The 20,923-nt window shown below is 35.1% G+C and overlaps 1 protein-coding gene across 3 annotated transcripts in view; it reads left to right on the top strand.

Moving 5' to 3' along the window:
* The window catches only part of adamts3 (ADAM metallopeptidase with thrombospondin type 1 motif, 3), a 101,511-nt gene that overhangs the window by 59,822 nt on the left and 20,766 nt on the right, over positions 1 to 20,923 (top strand). For all 3 annotated transcript variants that reach the window (XM_088629031.1, XM_088629030.1, XM_088629032.1), the window contains exons 8-15: positions 159 to 264; positions 3,211 to 3,354; positions 11,627 to 11,759; positions 14,530 to 14,643; positions 14,734 to 14,879; positions 15,416 to 15,591; positions 16,588 to 16,721; positions 18,747 to 18,870. In XM_088629031.1, the coding sequence (XP_088485157.1) occupies positions 159 to 264; positions 3,211 to 3,354; positions 11,627 to 11,759; positions 14,530 to 14,643; positions 14,734 to 14,879; positions 15,416 to 15,591; positions 16,588 to 16,721; positions 18,747 to 18,870 (1,077 nt within the window). The remainder of the gene's footprint in view (positions 1 to 158; positions 265 to 3,210; positions 3,355 to 11,626; positions 11,760 to 14,529; positions 14,644 to 14,733; positions 14,880 to 15,415; positions 15,592 to 16,587; positions 16,722 to 18,746; positions 18,871 to 20,923) is intronic.

Here is a 20,923-nt window from a genome sequence, read left to right as displayed (position 1 = left end):
TGTATAAAAGGCAAAATTGAGTCTCCGCAATAATCTACCAAAAACGATTTGAGAACAGATCTAGCAGTTAAAAAAATCAGACTTAAATTGAACATTGAAATCAATTTCTTTAAATGCTCATACAGTAGTTCATCACCTGAACCTGTTTTTTATTGTAGGATATGCTCCAGTGACAGGTATGTGTCATCCTGTGCGAAGTTGCACTCTGAATCATGAAGACGGCTTTTCCTCTGCCTTTGTTGTGGCTCACGAGACCGGCCATGTGTAAGTGTCTGTCTACCGCAGTATTGAGCAGTACTGAGCAGAACCTAGGCTCCTAATCCAGTGTCACATCATACAGTATGTTTAAAAATGATATGCATTGAAATTAGATCTCTGTAATGTAGCACCACTAAAAAAAACATTAAAAAACACTAGGTAGTTAGTAGGATTGCATTCCTAAGTGAGGGAAACATTAGTTAAAAATTGTATTAAGTTTTCCAAATTGTTTTTTTTTAGGTTGCAAAAGAAGCATGTAGTGTATAAACATTGATAAAATACTGACCCCCAATCAGATTAAGACAGACTATTTAGTTTTTGAATTATTTTATTCAAATTGTGTAATAGCTAGTAGTTCCAATATTTAAGGGACTTTTGCAAATCCAGGTAAAAAATAACTTGCAACCAGTTTGGACTGTCGGTTGGTTTAATAAGGCTTAAACCTTAAGTTATTTTCAGATGACTAATCACTATACCTTTAAAAAACAAGTACAATTTTTTTTTTCTGTTTAGAGAACAAAAACAATTCAAAGTAGTTTGCTAACTTCTGTCTTCCAATTCAGTTTTAATTTTGCAGTGGGTTTACGGATATTAATGGCATGCAGAATATGTGGAAAAACAAAACTTTGCAGAAGCATATTCATTCCGTGTTGAGAAAAAATGTGGTTGAGTATCTGACTATAATGACATAATTATTTCTAGGAGATAAGATGGCACTTCCCCTCTTATAATGTAAATATGCCATTAAAACGGGATACTGCTTTGCTTCTATTTTAATTAGATAATTATTTTGTTTCCAGAGATATACGTGTAACCCTCACAACCCTATGGGAAGTACAGAATAAACATGAAATAGACTGGGTATATTTTGCATATTTTTCCTATTAGAATGTGACCATCTGACATTATCACACATTAAATAAAATGTAGTGGCATAAGACCACTGGGTTATGTTATTGTATTACGAAGTGGGAAAAGAGCAACCAGGTGGTGTCCAAAAAGACAAATAGGGGTCTTTATTATTGCACATACATTTAGAAGCAGTAACAAATCATGTTTTTTTTTTTAAATAATGGCAGACAAAATATTCTTACAATCATAATAACTGTTCTCTCACAAAGCCTTGTTAGTGCACAATGGTTGATGTGCAATATAAGGCCACATTTTAAAAATGCACGCAATCATGGTCTATGCAGGTTAGGGTTAACTAGTGAAACAGGAAGAGAGCTTCAGTTAAACTTAGTAGTACTTTGTTGACTAGCAGCATATAAAAAGTACAATTGTTCATGACTATTTTCTACATTACAATATCGACATAATACTCAAAATTCATTTTCACTTCACTTTGCATTTCACTGGTACAGTATGTTTTGTCTATTCAGCCACTGTACCTGGTTCCGTTTTACAAAGTGAAAATATTGACTTTAACATCTAAATGCATTAAGCTTAAACACAAATTCATAAACTGGGGAGAAAACTAAAAACCATTAACGTTTATGGTGCTATTGACAAACCAGAGTATTACAGTATTAATTTACAATTGAGTAAGTCAGTGTACTGTTACCATGCTTACCTAATGTACAGTACTTGCAATCCAGACAACTACTGTATTCACTTGTTAATTCATATGCAGTCTTTGGCATATACAGTATGTCTGTTTTCAATTTTATTAATTACAGAATTTGGTATATATGGAAACATTTGGGTTAAATCAGGCAAAATCCATAAACAAGAACCCCTAATGACTGTATATTTTTACTAATTAAAGCTATCAAAGCTTCAGAAAAACAAGATGCTTCTGTGCACCTGGAGAAACGTGTTTAAGCTTGAGGATGTATGGCTTTATTAATCTCAGAAATACCCTATGTTGCATGAAACAACACTGATCAAGGAAAAAGGAAGAAGCGAACTATTTTTTATGTGTTCATCAAAATCAGAAACTAATAACACTGACCGCTGTATATTTGGTCCTAAGACTCATATTTAAAAATCTAAATAGTGTTTTGTTCTTCTACTTATCTGTTGGGTCTTCATTTCTTTAGACAATAAATTGTGTATGAGACAAACTCATAATAATTCCTGTATTCATAAAGTTTCAAGGAACTGGTCTTCACATGCCCCACTTGAATTACATACTGTTTACTTGAAAATATCATTTATTGCACTGCATGCAGTGATAAATTGAAAAGTAGTGCATGATTTGAAGCAATTTTTTTATTTAGCATTGACAGCCACGGGTATGAATTCTTAATGTAGACAAAATAAATAAATTCGTGCTAAATAAAAGGATAAATGATAAATTCAACTATCACTGCCTTTTTGATTAAGCTCCGTTCACATTTATTTTACAGTTACAAAGTGTCTATTCATAAATGAATTAAAATGTTGCCCAAAGTAAAAGTAAACATGCTGTACATAAATGAGTGTGGGTGGGTGGTTTGCAAAGCAAGAGGGAAAATGAAACCCAATTACTGTTGTAGTTACCTATAGCTAAGGGCCTGAGCACATCCTAGGGTGAATCTGAATGAATCTGTTACCCGAGACCACAAGATGTTTAATGCATCAATGTACAGTATCTGTTTCCAGATACATTGAGCAGTATGGTATTGTATCTGTATGGTACCATATCTTACAATGTCTGTTACAATAAAGGACAATTGTGTCCTGATTATACTGTATGTGCTCAATGTTAAACAGTTACCACAGCAGACATTAATTTCAGTGGGTTTATTTATGCAGAGAAATTGTGTACTTTTAAATGGTCTCATTTGTAAAATACAGCATTCCAATCTATCACTTTGCTTACAGGATGTTGTTGTTTCCCTTGAGCTTGTGGTGTAAAAACATGCTGGAGGCTAATGTTAGCACACGGAAGTCTCCATCAGAACCTTTTCTGCAGAGAACAAACTCTAAAGCAAGATGTATCAGATGAGTCTGTGCTTATGCTTGTAGGCTGGGAATGGAACACGATGGGCAAGGAAACCGCTGTGGAGATGAAACAGCCATGGGAAGTGTGATGGCACCTTTGGTGCAAGCTGCATTTCATCGATACCACTGGTCAATGTGCAGTGGTCAAGAACTAAAAAGATACATTCAGTAAGTTCTTCTTTTGTTTTACACCATATAAATTAGAATCTATTTCTAGATACATGTGTTATAATGTATTGTAATATAAATAACTCTCCTACCCAGTGAGATGCACATTTTAAACATTAAGAGACTTTTGATACACAGTGCCCTCAATGCAAATGTGCTTCTTGTTCAGAAGTTGTGAGTACTGTACAAAATGTAAAGGGAAACCGTAAAATTCAGTCCCGTGCATTCAAGGGTGAATGTGAAAAGTCAACCTTCCTTGTCCTTGAGCTCTAAAAATATCTTTCAGTATAAATACTGAGAGGCATTAAAAACACAACAGTCATCTACACTGAACCCAGCAGCATTATCTGAATTCCTCTCAGTGTTAAAAGAATTTCAAACACAATTTTCCTGCAAAGAGGTATCATCAAAAAGATAATCATTTTCCTGTTTGTTTGTGACTGACTGGAAGTGGCTTAGATGTTTTCATGTGATTTTAACCATGAGAAAAATGTCATTAATTGCACAATTTTCAATAGACACAATAACAACTACAGATTCAGCCATTCAAAATGGGTGAGGTATTTCGCGGCATACCCCGGTGGGCGTGTTGCGGTATCACGCAGTTCACGTGTGTCACGTGACTAACTATCCGGCGTCGCCTTGTAAAACCGCCAGGGGGAGCTTAACCTCTCATGTACAGCATTTGAGCCTTTAATTTTGAACTGTGTATTACAGCCTGTTAATCATCAGTCATTAAAATGTTGGTATATTTTATGAAAGCAAGATTGCTCAGTTGGACAAAAGTACACAACCTACCTTTATCAGAAATATTTATGCATCAAAGCCTTTACTGAAGATATTACTAATAGTATTAATAATGGATGACTTTGGACAAGCTGTATACTCAAAGTATAATTTCTTTAGCACATTTGTACAAGCACTTGGAATCTGTCCAAGCCATACTTTGTCAGGCATTTTGTTTTACTTCAACGGGCATAAAAACTTCCTTGCTTTTAACAGGGCGTTTCATAATTTCTAGCTACGAAAATGATTTAAAATGCGACACCTATCATTCAACTAGAGCTTAAAATATCACAAGGAAAAATACACACCGGTATTCCATTTCTCCCTAACATTGTAAGCTTCGAAGTCTTTAACTAACGTGATATCGGAGTCAACAAGCATACTTTTAGAATTTGATTAAAAGGGAATATAATATGGAATCGCGTATCTAAAGAATTTAATAACGGTATGATTATATCCGTGTACTGCGACAGGGCTGTGTAGGGCTGTTTCGCCTGCCTGATCATGCGAGCTGTCTTGTAGTCTACTGGTCTAGGTGCGTGACTACTAACTGGCAGGTTGTGTGTTCGAATCCAGCTGGTGCTGGACTTTTATTTTAACAAACATTTCTTCGAAAAAATAGGTAAGCGATATTATGGACAATCAATTGACTTTTATATTTCAAAATATCGCAACATGATCGATATTTGAGATATTTTGAAAATATCTTCCCTTCTGACAGCGGTTCCTGCTTCTATTGTGTGTGTGTGTGCAACAGTAAATTTTTATAGAGAAATGGAGGCTGGACAGTATGCGTTACAATATAAACATTTATATTGATTTAAATCGTGTTCTGATTTAAATCGCAAACGCGTGTTTAATTATGTGTTTTTTAATCATAATCAGGCTAATGCATTTCTACATTTTCTGTATGAACCAGCTTAGAGGTTCATACAGAAAGACAGCTTGTGTTTAAATTGAGTGTAAGGTAATTTATGCTTCTAAAGTCATGGTCAGTATTATTGTACTGTGCTGTACTGTGTCACATTATTTTATAGCGTTTTTATTGCGTGATTAAATCCGGTGCCGCTGTGTTAGTTTCCTGACTCACATTATTTAAACTGCGACACTGATCATTCATCTCTAAATAAACTTTATTTTATATAGCGTTTTAAGCGAATAGGTAATTAGATTGCTCATAAACCTAATCGCTTTTTCTACATAAACACAGCGTGATTGCTCTCTGAAAATGCTTTTCCTTTATTTTTAAAGTAGGCTCAGATTTCAACTATAGATCGTATTATTATAAACTTTCTTGGAAAAATGTATTTTATGTAAACCATGTTTGCTATTAATTCATTTAGGGCTAAAATACGTTCATTGTCTTCCAATCGAGTCGAGTTGACATTGGAAGCCTGCCACACCCGGACTGTTAAACCAACGCATTAGCACGTCAAAGCCCATTGAGCCAGTATTGGCTTTAGTATTCCCCCCTTCTCCCCTCAATTCAATTCAATTCAAGGTGTTTTATTTGCATGACAGATGGGTACAAGCAGTGTTGGGTATGTATATTGTAACGCTTACGGCAGACAGGCACTGTGTAGGAGCCGACGCACCAGTGCAGCGCACCGAGGGAGCGTCTGCATTTATAACTTAGTTTTTAAAATTAGTCAAGCAATACGAAGCATCTCCTTTTACTTAGTGCCTGAGCATACTGCAACGCGTGTGAAGCCCATAAACGATATTAATTTTGGAACTTAAACATACAGTATATGGCTGGTCTCGGTACTTTAAAGAAAACATACACACCAGTATTCCATTTCTCCCTAAACATTTTAAGCATCGAAGTCTTTAACTAACGCGATACCGGAGTCAACAAGCATACTTTTAGAATTTGATTAAAAGGGAATATAATATGGAATCGCGTACCTCAAGAATTTAAAGACCAGACAATCGCAAACTCGTTTTCAATAAAATTATTTTATTCATTCAGCAGTTTGTGAGAGGGACATCCAGCAGGGAGAGACACACACACCGATTTTCATTGACAAAATTTTTTTTTTTTTAATTCCTCTTGTCTAACAGGAATGTTTTGTTTGTGGACAGACTGTTAGACAAGAGGAAAAGACCGCCTCCTCCTACGAAGCATTTCGTTGATCCGATCACGAATTCTTTTCCAGTCGTACGCAGCAAGGGTTGAGAATCTCCGATTCACCATCGTACTAATGGTTTCCCGGAGATTGCAAGGCAAGGCACTTTTGCCTCTGGACCCATCGAAATTTACAGACGTGGTCCACCCCCAGTAAATTTCAAAAGTCACAAGATTTCGAAACACGAGGGCGGCGTAGCGGTCGGCTCTTGCTTTCCCGTCTATGCTGATGCACTGCAAGTACAACCCCCCCTCCATCTCCTGGGTGATGGGTAGCAGTTGGACATCTGGGAGAATTATTCGTCCCACTGGCATCTGTGAATTCCGCTGTGCTTCCTGGGGGGAGATAGGCGGCGGTGACAGCATCAACAGATTCCTGCGCGGTGGTGAACTGAGAGGCCGGGATGGAGTGTCCTGAGGCGGTGTGTGCTCTGCGGGGGGCAGAGCTTCCGCCAGGCATTGCAACCTGCGCGGCGGGGAGAGGCACTTTTCGGGAGACAGCTGCTCAACTGTTTGACTGCTGGAACATACTGTCTCCTTCCTCTGCATTTTCAGGAGTGTCTCTAGCCTCCCAATCCTCCCCAGTAATGCATCGTACTGCTCCCGCTGCTGCCGAAATGTCTCCATACAGGTGCTGCTTCTACAGGTTGGCACCCTGGCCAGTAGCCGAGAGCAGAGACCCACGGCCTGTGGCAAAATAACATAATTCATGTAAGAAATAAAGTCACACAGTAGTATTCATCAGTCGCGGAACAGAAGTCAAAATAAACTTTTCTTTTTTTCCGTCTTACCGCTTTTTTTTTACTGTCCTGGTGGTAGATCGTTTCGCCCGTGCGGTGTTTTCTTGAAGAACAGGCTACGAAGAAATAATTATAATTGAATTTAAAATTCAAAACGGCAATAATACCTTGTAATATGCGCTGTAATCGCGTATTTCAGATGAAGTCTGCTGTATTTGCTTACCCTTCGCTCTTTGGAAGCTGGGGCGGCAGAAGCACCCCGTCTCTTCCCGTAAAAGGCCTTGGTCTCCATACTGTACTATGGTCGCTGTAGTGCAGGTTAGCAGTTTTTTTTTTGTGATGGGAGCTCACCCAATCCCTTGGTGTCTTTTATGCGTCACACATACTGTATTTCAGCGCCATATATTTCATGGATATTATGGAATATAATGGATGGATATCTTAGTTATCTTTCTAGTTCACAGGTTTGCATGCATAATTTAATTTTGAAAGCCACTGAGACATCAGGTACTACTGTTGTATTTATGAAAAAGAAACAAAACAAAAAACATACTAACAACTGTGCCATCCTACTTCCTAGTTAATACATTTTATTATTCATAAACAGTTAACATTGTTAGCAAAATATTTTGAATTATATTTAACCCTATTTTTTGTTTAGTTTTGTATTTAACTTATTATATGATAGTCAGACTTAATGTATATTTGAACAATGAAAATATATTTTTACAAGATTTTACATTAAGCACTTAAAATTAATATGGTTAATAATAGTTAACTGTAACATGCTGTAACAAGATCGGCTAAACTGCGAAGAAAATGCTTTCAGAGAAAATGTTTCAGGTGTGAAGAACATAGATCTCCAATGCAATTTCAACCAAACCTGTTCCCACACACCCTGCCCCCACTACCATTAGAATATACACAAACATTTTAGCGTTTCATTCTGAGCAGTAGACCCTCACACCTGAAGAGTGCTGGCTGTGACGAATTAAACTGGTTTTACAGGTTTCAATCACAGACCATGTGACATGGGACTCAGTAAACTAAAACACAGCTCCACTGGATTTGATAATACCTAACCAAAATCCGCAATATGGAAACAGAACCTGTGTAATTGTTGATAGATGATGTACTCGTAACATTTTTTCAAGACGAACTACAACATTTAAAAAATGACTTGTATGTACTTGATATCTCTAATCAATCCACGGGTTCCAGCACAAAACGAAACTAAAACGCATACCGTTTTGCGCTTCTTATTAGTTGCTCAAAAGTAATTTGACCGTATGAAATGCATAATATAAACCTAGAAACATATACGTGAGCAGTACTTAAGCACTGTAGTATCGGTGTTAAGACATACCTCTCAAATACTGTAAATCAAGTTAAAAATATCTCAAGACCGATTCTGGTCGTAATGAAACCATGTTTCGTGTATGTTTTCTTTTTCATCTTGAAATAACTCATTTCTAAATTCCTTTTTTACTGTTAACATCTTGCAGCAACTTTGCGACAAAATATACACTCTGACAGTTCATCCTGCTACCAACATTAAATAAAACAAATCTTAAGATTTCTATATTTATGTCTTTATTTAGTGGTTTCATTCGAAGCTTACAATGTTTAGGGAGAAATGGAATACTGGTGTGTATTTTTTTCTTTAAAGTACCGAGACCAGCCATATACTGTATGTTTATGTTAAGATTTCCCTTCAGTGGTAAACTTAGATATGAATATTCAATACTTAAACGGGCACAGTTAAGACATTAAATATACATATACATATTGTATACAGTACAGTTTGCATACGGTAATATGTTTATGTTACGTGATTAAAAAATAAATAAATAAAACTGAAAGGTCCAGCACCAGCTGGATTCAAACACACAACCTACCAGTTGGTAGTCACGCACCTAGACCAGTAGGCTACAAGACAGCTCGCATGAACAGGCAGGCGAAACAGCCCTACACAGCCCTGCCGCAGAACACGGATATAATCATACCGTTATTAAATTCTTGAGATACGCGATTCCATATTATATTCCCTTTTAATCAAATTCTAAAAGTATGCTTGTTGACTCCGGTATCACGTTAGTTAAAGACTTCGAAGCTTACAATGTTTAGGGAGAAATGGAATACTGGTGTGTATTTTTTTCTTTAAAGTACCAAGACCAGCTATATACTGTATGTTTACGTTCCAAAATTAATATCGTTTATGGCCTTCACACACGTTACAGTATGCTCCTATTCTTTTTATGCTCAGCTACTAAGATTTCCCTTCAGTGGTAAAATTCAATATCTACAACGGGCACAGTAAAGACGTTTACAGTAAGTCTTTCTACGACAGACCAACGGATCACGAGTGCCCCTGTCGGTCAACCAATCACGCACCGCGGTACCCCGTGTCATCTTACCTGCGGTACGTGTCTGTACCGCACACTTTGAATGGCTGCATCTGTAAGTAACAACAAAGTGGTTTCTGGAATTGTTTTTAAGTCATTCCAATTCCATAGTTTTCAAAAGGATAACATAAAATGGGCCACTATCAACTTGTTGAACCATAACTAAATATATCTATACATGACTCTAAAAAACATTTTGTGACCTTCTTCTTATTTTACCTCATTTGAAAATTTGGCTTTAGGGTCTCTTAAAGAACTAAAGGTTCGTAAGCAGTAAGATACTGTACATGTATCCAAGCATAAGACATACACCATTAAACACTGTATTCATCAACTATGATGATGTGTCTTAAAGCATAAGATACACATTAACACGAATGCCTTAAAAATAGGATAATAGTGTCATTAGCATCTCCTGAATACAGTATGTCATGTATGCATGGTAATGTAATGTAGTCCTGTGGGGCAGGTCATGTTTCTGTGTTTAATTGGGAGGGTGAGTTTTAGAGGCTAGGCTTAAGTGTAGAGAAAGATGAGTCAAAGAAAAACTCATTTATGAAGCCTGACCTGTTCAGACAAGGCTGCCTCTTGAACTATCTTACCCACCTTTATTGATGATGTAACAGATAGAATTTTCAAAAACCTTGTGTCAGCTTATATAGAAGATGTGAAACATCTTAGACAGCTCCAGCTTTTCCATTTAATCCAATAAATGGAATAAAGCAAGAAAGCATGCATGTTTAAAAGCTGAAAAAAAATCAGGGCACTCTGTTATATTGTAATCATTATTCATATTGATCTCATGATCAACAATGCAAATTGCTTGATTGTAAAGGAAACAAAGCAGTTTCAACTTTGCTGTTCCAATAATTTTGGAGAGCACTGTAGCTCTTGCGACCTGGAAGGATCTCTGCCATTGACGTGAAGTAGAACAAGGAGCAAGCAACAAAACAAAACTGAACTGAATGCTTTTAAACAGCCAGAGCATGTGTACATATCCAAGTTTAGATTTTCTCTTAAAAGCATAAGTGACATGTTCTTGTTTAATTAATGTGTGAAGGTTATATTTAAATAAGCATTTTTACTAAATTAAACAAATCTTTTACTATGCACTGACAGTGTTTCACATCATTTTTTCTTCAAGCCTAGGATTCTGTTTTTTTTTCTGTTTTTTTTTTCTACATAGTCAAAATGTTTTACATTTTAAGAGAATGGTACATATAAAATAACCATTAAATTATATTGTGTGGAAGTTAAGGACTTAGATGCATACTACATAATTTGTAGTATTTTGTAAACATTTATAAAATACTACAGATGCATAAATGACAAACTGCTGTCAAGTCCTAGCTTCTGTGCAATCTTAACTTCAAATAAATTTTAACATAAAAAAGTATTTCACCTACAAAATGTTCTGGACACTAACTGTGGTTAAAGGTACTTTTACACAAAGACGGACATCACACATTCAGAATCATATTCATTACTTGATGCATATATCACCAAACACTTCAGGACATTTTATGTAAATAAATTGCATAATTCCCCTCCAGTGTCAATTTGTCTGAATAAATATTCATTGACAGAAGTGCGTATTCTGCAGTATTCTATATTACTATACTGCAGTGAATTTGCCAATGACTTTGTTACTTTTTGAATCAATTTACTGTGCCAGCTACACATAATTGTTGCTGTCTTTAGGAAAATGGTCAGGCTCTGGTGTTAGTTGTAGTGAATATTTGGGTTTTGAAAATAGTGAGCTTTGGTTATACTGTATTGTCCACTTTTCCCCTACTTTATCACAGTGCAAATATTTATATTATTATTAGATAATTACTGAAAAATTGGTGCATCATACAGTATCATCACCTTAGGCTTTATTAATATCAGCTTTATTAACTTAAGAATATTTACACTCATTTGTGTTATAACCTTTTTTTAACTGATATGGAAAATTAAATAAAATATTGAGATTATCTAGATGTATTTTTTCCCAATACTGTTAGCTCACTTTTAAAATAAATGAGGATAATAGTCGGCTAAGCTTGGAATGATACCGTGAAATCATCTAACATGAAAGAATATCGCCTCCTGTGATCTTCTCTTTCAGTTATAATTATAGTATCCATTATAGTATACTGTAAGTGTGATTATATTAGAATAAAAAAATGTTCCTTGATTGAAGTTTCCCTGTGTTCCTATGATTCCTGTAGCTCCTATGATTGTCTTTTGGATGACCCCTTCAACCATGATTGGCCCACACTCCCTGAACTACCTGGAATTAACTATTCAATGGATGAGCAATGCCGTTTTGACTTTGGAGTTGGATACAAAATATGTACATCTGTAAGTACAAATCTGTGATTTGTTAAAATCGTTCAGTAATCCAAAATATTCAGTTGTTTTTTTATGACATGAGTATTAAGTTTCTTATGAAAGCAGCTTAAACTTTAATGGTTAATTAACAAAAACCCTAAAGTATTTCAATACTGCCATATTAATAATAAGACATTAATAAGTACTATAACAGTAGAATATTGAGGAAAGTCTTGGAATAATTTTTTTTTTGCCAACCTACAACCTCCAACCTACAAGCATGTTTTTTTTAAATTTGCATGCACTTTATTAGGTTTCATTCCCTGTAAATTGCAGTGTAGAATAAATATAACCAAGAACCGGGGGGCATTAAAACTAAGACTCTGATTGATGTAGCTATAATTTTACAGAGCTAATTATATTCATGTTCTAGAAAAGGCATACTATGTAATTTTGACATTTTCAGAGGTCCTCAAACCAGTTGGCCCAAATAATAACCTTTTCTTTCCAACTCTGCATTTTTATTATAGTAATCACAAGAAGCTTTAAAGCCAGTAATATTAATCACAGAAAAAAGTGAATAGCCAAGATGTTAATGAAAATAGCAAATGATTATTTGCAAAGATTGTAGTCCGTGCAGTTTGTTATAATAACAAAACATACAAAACATATTTTACACCACTCAAACCTTCTCCAGGTAGAATGTTTGCAAGGGCAGATTTATGCAGACGTAAACACCACTGAATTGGCAGCACACTTGCAGTATTTTGGAGATGGAGAAATAAGCTGCATCTCACAAAGCAGCTGATGAGGAGCAGGATGGAAGACAATTTGGGATTGAATATGTATTCTTGATGAAGAATAAATGAGGGTGCATTTTTCTGAATAGATGCAGAACTCCAGCATTTTTCACCGATTGTTGCATTAACAAACAATGGGTATATTGAGTATTTATGACAGTTTAAGTTTTTACACTTTGTGCTCTTTAGTCTATTTACCAGTGACCTAGAAATGTTGGATTGCACAGTTAGTTCATATAGCAAAAAACTCAAAATGCTAAGCTTAATGGATTCCTACGTGTTTGCACTCTCTCTGTTAGAGCTGGTAATCATCGTATTTCATATAAAATTATGATTTTATGTACTAGTAATTTATGTTACGTTTACTTTATTGTTACAAATTGTCTATATATACAGTAGGTATGTGGTCTGAATTGGGCTTTAAAGAATTTTTTGTTTAACATCCGACAAAGCTTCTGTAAAAAGCTACAGTAATACAGTCGTTTAATGGCAGAAGTTACTATCCCTGTTGTTTGTACAGTGGAAAAGCTACTGATGAAGGTGTTATTGTGAAAGTTCACATGTGTCTTCTTTGTAAATATATGAGACTTATCAAAGTGTTAAATAGAAATGTATAGCTTAAAAAACAGCTGTATATTGTCAACTGAAAATGTGTAGAAAGTGCATTTTGCACTTTATCAAGTACAGTACCAATTCAATGGTATGCCTGGACAAACCAAAATGAGCATAAAAATTAACTTCTAATGCATTCTAAATAGGTACAATTTCAAGAACATTAAATGTGTATACAGTATAGGTTTTTAAGGTAGCTGAGCAAAAAAAGATTCATATTCACATTATTTTATTTTTTCCCCAAACATAGTAATACTATAGAAAATACACAAAATGTGAGTTTGTTCAAACATTTGTAAATTTATGTTGTTTTATCTATACAAAACACATATTACACATTTTGTATTGTTCTATTCTTTCCACTCTGGTTTTCCATTTTCTGTGCAGAAGCAAATCTATGGTGATCTTCTAAACTGTTACCTGTTTTGTTCAAGACAACACTCAACCCTTTATATAGATCTTAATGCAAAAAGTAGCCTTTAACCTTATTGAAGTGTGAAGAGGAAGACATTTTGATGATGTGCATAATCTTACAAAGAGTAAATTAAGATTGATTAGTTAAGATGATTAGGTAATATAACACTTCATATTGCATGCTCATGTATATAGTAGGTTGGCCTAAGTTCTTATGATCATGTTTTTGCAGATTCTTCAAAAAAGAAGTAATAGAATCCCCTTTGCACTTGCATAATACTAGCTCTTACTTAATGCCTCTCTTACTGTTTTCTGTGGTTGTATTGTTGTTTAGGATTAAGGTATCTGCCAGATGAATAAATGTAAGTGTAATGTGCTGGAGACAGTTAAGGTTTTGAGTAAATAGTTGACAGTAATGATACACATAAAGTGATTGTGTGCCATGATAATGATTGTGCACAAAATGTTTATGTAAAGACATTAAAACAGCATTTTATTTTCTTGGATTTAAACAACCATAAAAGGAAGAAGGGGTAATTTTTAGAAACCTTCGCTTGTACAGCAAGTAGAGTTATCAATATTTTATGTAATCTATTTCCGCTTTCGATATGTGTTGTTTATTTTGTTATTAGTGTGGTTTTTAGGTAAACCTTTGTTAAAAGTGAATTTTTATGTAAGCATACATTAGTAGTGTTACTATGCTACCTACTGTAGTGTAAAAGCAATCGGTTGTGTGCAGGAGAAAAATGTTTCAGTGAAAGAGCTGGAGAAAAAAGGGTGCCTCTACAGTACATGTGACACTATTGTTCATCATGTAGATCTTTCTTGACTTTTTTTTCTTGTATTTTCTCTAATATTCTTGCATACGCTCCATCTTTTTGGCGTTTATCTTGAAACCTTTTCCTTCGGTGTCCAGGCAACAGCTAACCTGTGACAGTTGTATTTTTTAAAGGGTCACCTTGTTTCTATTTCAGTTCAGAACATTTGATCCTTGCAAGCAGCTCTGGTGCAGTCACCCTGACAATCCTTACTTCTGCAAAACTAAGAAAGGACCCCCACTGGATGGAACAGAGTGTGCCCCAGGGAAAGTATGTTTTGCCTTTTCTTTTTTTTCTAAGCAATTGATTTGATTTATCCACACCGTTTCCCATGCTGACTGTGTCCTGTTTGGTTGTCAGTGGTGCTACAAAGGCCACTGCATGTGGAAAAATGCCAACCAGGTGAGACAGGACGGAGCCTGGGGATCCTGGACAAGATTTGGCTCATGTTCACGGTCGTGTGGTACAGGTGTTCGTTTCCGAACCCGGCAGTGCAATAACCCCACGTAAGTTGTGTATAAAATCCCCATCCTTGCTTATGTTCTATTGCTTGAAAAAGAAGACATGTGACAAAAATGCTGGGCAAAACACTTTTCTAGAATTACCTTAGGGCTCAAATCTTAATATTTATCCATATAACATTTACCAGAACCCTTAAAGATCATGTAGTATTTTTCAGTAAATAAAACGTTAATTATTAGGAATTACAAGGTAGAATCATGCATCAAGATGTACAGTATTGACACCAACAATGCCCACTCACGCTACTGGTTTGTGACTTTCTCTGACTCTCTGTTGATCACCCTTGTGGATGAGAAATATTATGCAAAGTGAATTTATTTCATGTGATGTCTATTCAATAGATTGCCTGCACCTGCTACAAAAACATTGGAATGTCCTAATGGAGCTTATAGGAGCTTTTTTGGAGTAAAAGGATATGTGCTGAAAAGCCATTTGAAGGCCTCAAAGATATGAAATATTAGGTAAAATTCTAAAATGATAACAATGTAATCAATATTATAATTTTTTACCAACATACTAGACCATCTAATGGAGGCCTGGACTGTCCGGGAATTAACTATGAGCATCAGCTGTGTAACACCGATGACTGCCCGAAACATTTTGAAGATTTCAGAGCCCTACAGTGTCAGCAGCGCAATTCCCACTTTGAATTCCAGAATGCAAAGCACCACTGGCTGCCATATGAGCACCCTGACTGTAAGTGTACGGAGTCAGTTTCTCCTTATTTTCTTAATTGTATTGTTCTTTAAATGCTTGACTTCATGCAGTTTTTACATTATCTGTTGCTGAAATCTGTGAGCTATCTGTGAGCACAGCCGTGAAAAATATTAGTTGTATTGTGTCCAGTTGTAAGTGTGTAGGCAGAGACATTTTCTAGAAGTTAGTTTTTGAACTAAGCATCATTTTGTGAAATCATTTCACAGCCCAAGTGTTTTCTAAAGATGGCAGTGGAGATTCTCTTGCTCTTTAGGGGGTGCAAATTCTGTCCAGTATGTGTGTTCTCAGTAAAGAGCTGTTAGAGTATGTAGGAAGCTTACACAAAATAGCTTAATATGGGCTGTTACAGAAAAAAGTCAAATAGAGACATCTGTGACTGTCAGTTGAATCATTGTATATCAACAATTTTTTGCTAGAAAAGTCTGAAGACACAAAAAAAACTTAAAAGAAAGAAATATTTCAGTTTCAGTAACACACATACAGTGCCTTTTTTTTCCAGAAATATAGAAATAACTTGGAAGTCATGCCAGTCAAACCTTATCCATACCATATTCTTTGCAGTGTGGTGATGTTTTGTCTTACACTTTTAGCGGATTGATACAAATCATACAAGCAAATACTTGTGACCTGTTGCCAACCTAGTTGGTAATTTACAAATGAAATGCATTAAGTGTATTTCGGTCATACCCTTCAATCTGCACAAGGGTAGCAAACCCACCGATTTCAAGTGTTGTTGCTCTTAATATAGTACACTACAGTGGAATTTACTGTAGATTAGGAAAACCTTGTTTAGAAAGTTTCTGTTTTCACCTTTGAATATGAAATACAACTACAGGTATGAAATAAAAGCAATGTAAAGAAAATTATGCATCAGTCTGTGAGTTAATTATCTGTGATGTTTATGAACTTTCAGCTTCTACACATACATATGGAAAAATAGAAATAATATTTTGAAATTTTTTTCTTTTTTACCAGCCAATAAAAGATGTCATCTTTACTGTCAGTCAAAAGAAACGGGGGACCTGGCTTATATGAAACAACTAGTTCATGATGGAACACGATGTTCTTATAAAGACCCATATAGCATCTGTGTACGCGGTGAATGTGTGGTAAGTAAAAGAGAATGTTCATTTTTACACAAAATAATTTGGGGTTGTTATAGAAACAATAATATTAACATTTTTAGTGTCACACTACTAGAATTATACAGATGCAGTTCTACACCATCTTAAATAACAATGACACTTTATCATATTTGATAGTGCCACTGAAGCTAGCAGGTCTCATAAGCATAAAGAGGTAAGTTGATTACTGTCTCTTTGAAACACCTTAATAAGCTCCCAAACTGCTGGTTGCTTTTGTGTGTAACATTTTCCAAAGCACAGTTTTATGACATACTGTATATCATCATATGGAGCCATAACCTATCAACAAATAAATGGCACATCAACACAAACAGAAAAGAATGTGAAAATGTTTATATGGAAGAACTGACAGATAACAATAGCAAAAATATTGAGAAATGAATTATTCACTCATATGAATTGACAAAAGATAGTGTTTTAAATAAAATACTTACAGTATGTAGGATGATATTGTGATACTACTTAGAAAGAGCCATAGCGAGAAAAAACACATATTTTTGCATCTATTTCTATACAGTAGAATTCTAATTCTGTGTACCTTGTTGACTGAGATAAAATGATTTAAAGTCTTCTAATCACAAGTTAAAAAGGGATTGGTACATAACTTGTGCTGTATGTATAATTACAATGTTGTCCTACACAGAACTGAACTTTTACAAGATTGCTTACTTTCCACCATTATTATATTAACTGGAATACAAGAAGGTCAAATTATAAAAAGAAATGGCATATTCCACACCTGATGCATGTGGAACTTGTGTACATTGCATTTTTGGACACTGAAAAATTGAGTTAATTATAATTAAAGAGGTCATGATGGTGTAGTGGTTAGCATTGCTGCTGCACAGTGCTGGGGCTCTGGGTTCTATTCTGGACTTGGGGGCTATCTGTGTGGAGCTTGTATGTTCTTGTGAGTTTCCAGTGGGTGCTTCCCCAGTCCAAAGACATACTGGTATGTTAACTGGCTTCTTTGAGAATTGGCCCTGATGTGAATGTATTCATGTCTATATCTGTGTGTGTCCTGTGATGGATGGGCTTCCTGTCCACGATGTAACCTTCTTTGTGCCCTTTGCTTGCTGGGATAGGCTCTGGCTCCCCTGCAGCCAGTATTGATTAATTCAATTCATTCATGCATTTTCTAATTGCTTTAAAGACTTGTGTAAGATTATTCTGGTAGTCAATATGCTTCCACATTATGTGTGTTTTAATTAACTAAGGATGTCAATTTCCTAAATTGTGCATACCAAATGTGATGCAGTTCTCACGTGCACTGTATGTGCAAATGCCAGAAAAACACCAGAAGTAATTAAAAAGTCACTATATTGATTATTAACTGGATTCTATTCAGTATATCACCTCATTTATCAGAATCTACATTTTTTCTTTTTATGATATTTTCTGAAAACAAAAAACACTTTACTTTTCTCTTGGCAGGAAACGTTTTTTCCTATTATACAGCTGTATACAATTGGAATTAAGTAGCCCTCTGTGTAACAACTTGAACAAATGCTCTATTTGTAGCTAAAATTAACAAAATATTGACAAAATAGAACTTGAGCTTGCTCAATACCTAATTAACTACAGAAAAGCTATGTTTATAAATCTATAAAAGTAACATCTACTGTATAAAGATATCCGTTTGGATCTTTAAGACCGGATAATTCAGTAAGATTTAAAGTTAAAGATTAAAAGTGAATTTATTTTCTATTATGTATTTTTCGGGGTACAGAAGTCATTCTTTTGTTAAATATGCTAAAAAATAAATGTAAAGGGTGAAAAATTAAGTAAAGAAAAAGATCTTTCAGCCTTATTTTGGCTTTCAGACACAATTTAAATATATCTCTCGACATTTAAGCTTCAGATTCAGTTCTTTTCATTTTCAAAGTAATTGACAAAAAAACAATTAACAAACATCAGGATTGATTTGATATATTTGAAACATTAAACACTGATGTAGTGTTTTTCTACTGCTGCTTTATTGGTTTTTAGAAAGTGGGTTGTGACAGAGAAATTGGGTCCAACAAAATGGATGATAAGTGTGGTGTGTGCGGAGGAGATAATTCTCACTGCAGAACTGTCAAGGGAACAATCACCCGCACTCCAAAAAAAGCAGGTAGGATTCTTTTAAGAACAAACCTTTCTTGGACTGCACAAAAACATGGTGACAAACATGGTGTACTGTACAGTATATGCCAAGCATTTGATTCACATTTGTTCTTAGTTTTATAGGAACTTTCATGTCATTTTCACCTGTGTCCTTTATTTGATGTTTCTTGTTTATACCAAATAAGTCCACTAAGATGGGATTTAATGCCTTTGAGGATAATGAATACTTGTAACTGATCCCCTTATAGACCTATCTGTGTAAGACTATAAAGGTTCAGTTCTTCCAGCTTGTCAGTGGAAGACATTCATTTATGCTCCACTTGCTCTTCTCTGGATAATTTCCAGAGCAGCAGTATCTTTTCAGAATTGTACACAATATTCTAAATGAGACCTTACAAACGAATTGCAACTTTATATCCCTTGAATTCAATTCTACACTTTTGAATCCATATCCTAACATTGTTTATTGCTTCCCCACATTGTCTTTAGGTAAAGAAGGTGTCAACACTAATACCTAAATCTTTTTCCTAAGTAGCTTCTTCTAGCTCAGCCTCTCCAGTTTTATATTTCTACCTTCTTTAAACTACCTTTTGGCTGCTCATATCTCAATTCCTGCTCATATCTGCTTTAAATGTCCTCTGACCAGTGTTTGCCCAGTCTTAAACTTTATCTTAATCTTTTTGAATTTCATCTGCTGCTTTTTTTGTTTGCTAAGAATTATTTGTTGGTTTCATCTACAAGCTTGACTGCTTTACTAACTATACCAGACTCTATACCATCAATCTACATTAAGAAGAGCAGTGAACCTAGTACAGATCCTTTTGGCAAACTAAATCTAAAGGCTCTTGTAAAGTGCTGTGTTTGCAATGTAAAAGAGATGAAAGGCATAATGTGTGAATAGGGTTAGAGGAGCTCTTTTACCTACCCTCGGTTTTGTCTTGCATTACTTGGGTTGTTGCTGTGATCTGAGGGTATAATAGTAAAAATACAAATAAGTGAACAGGATAGCTTAATCTTTCAAAACATAAAAAACCTGTAATGAATTTAATGAAAACTTGATTTCAGACGTAAGAGTAAATTTGAGTTTCTTTCTCACAATGATATATTGATGTACTATATATACATACATTGCTTTGAAAGGAGGTCACTGACAAGAACTATTTCTTTTAAGGAGGCAGATTTAGAATGGTACTGAATGGCACACGCCTAAATGTGTGTGTATTGCAGACTGAAAACATTTTTATTGTCAAAATTTATTGTTAAGTAAAATTCAGCATCTGGTATCATTAGTTTAGTGTTCCAATAATCATTTTTAATAGATTAATGGAACATTGCTTAGCTCAGTAATTTATGTTATCTTCACTTAATATCCCTTATGTTCTTTTTTTGGGTTTAAAATGTAATGGGTCTCCACATTTTTTTATCAGTAATATCTGTTTTATTTGCTCAAAACTGACATTGGTTCTAAATCTGCACTTACTGGGTCAAGGTAAAGAAAACATAAAATATAGAATTAAGGGCAAGAAATTCTAAATCTTATCTAAACAGACAGTATCTAAAAGTTATAGAATTTTTCCTTTTTAGAGATTTTTTGACCACCAATAGCTTAGTATCAAAATGGTTTAAGATCTACATTTGAGCCTCTTTTTAAAATGATTGGGTTTGCAGTTTTAGCATTAAAAAAATTCAGTTCAGCAGCTGATGTGAAGTATGATCTATTCTACTTTTCAAAACCTTGGTCTAGTGATGCGAGGTCAAGTGGCAGGAGGTTAGAATGTGCTTATTAAGGTCCTGCTGCTGTCACAGCTTACTGTGGGTGACATTGCTAACTCCCTGCCTAGCCGCCCTTGACTCTTAAGACATTGAAATCATGACTCATGAAATCTTTCTGACACCAGCTTGTCTGAGTGGGTGTCTGAAGGCAACTCAACAATGCAGGTGATCATCAGAGGAGCAGTGTCCTATTAGCCATTGAACCTCAGTTTTATCTGAGCTGATGTGCTTATTAACAGGTGCTGATTTCAGTGCAAAAGTCAGTATTACATTTTTAATTTTATTCA

Source organism: Lepisosteus platostomus, chromosome 4 (assembly GCF_059453375.1).
Source record: "Lepisosteus platostomus isolate fLepPlt1 chromosome 4, fLepPlt1.hap1, whole genome shotgun sequence".
In the NCBI taxonomy this organism is placed as follows: domain Eukaryota; kingdom Metazoa; phylum Chordata; class Actinopteri; order Semionotiformes; family Lepisosteidae; genus Lepisosteus; species Lepisosteus platostomus.
The sequence above is the reverse complement of the archived record's forward strand: the minus strand, read 5'-3'. Positions and strand labels throughout refer to the sequence as shown.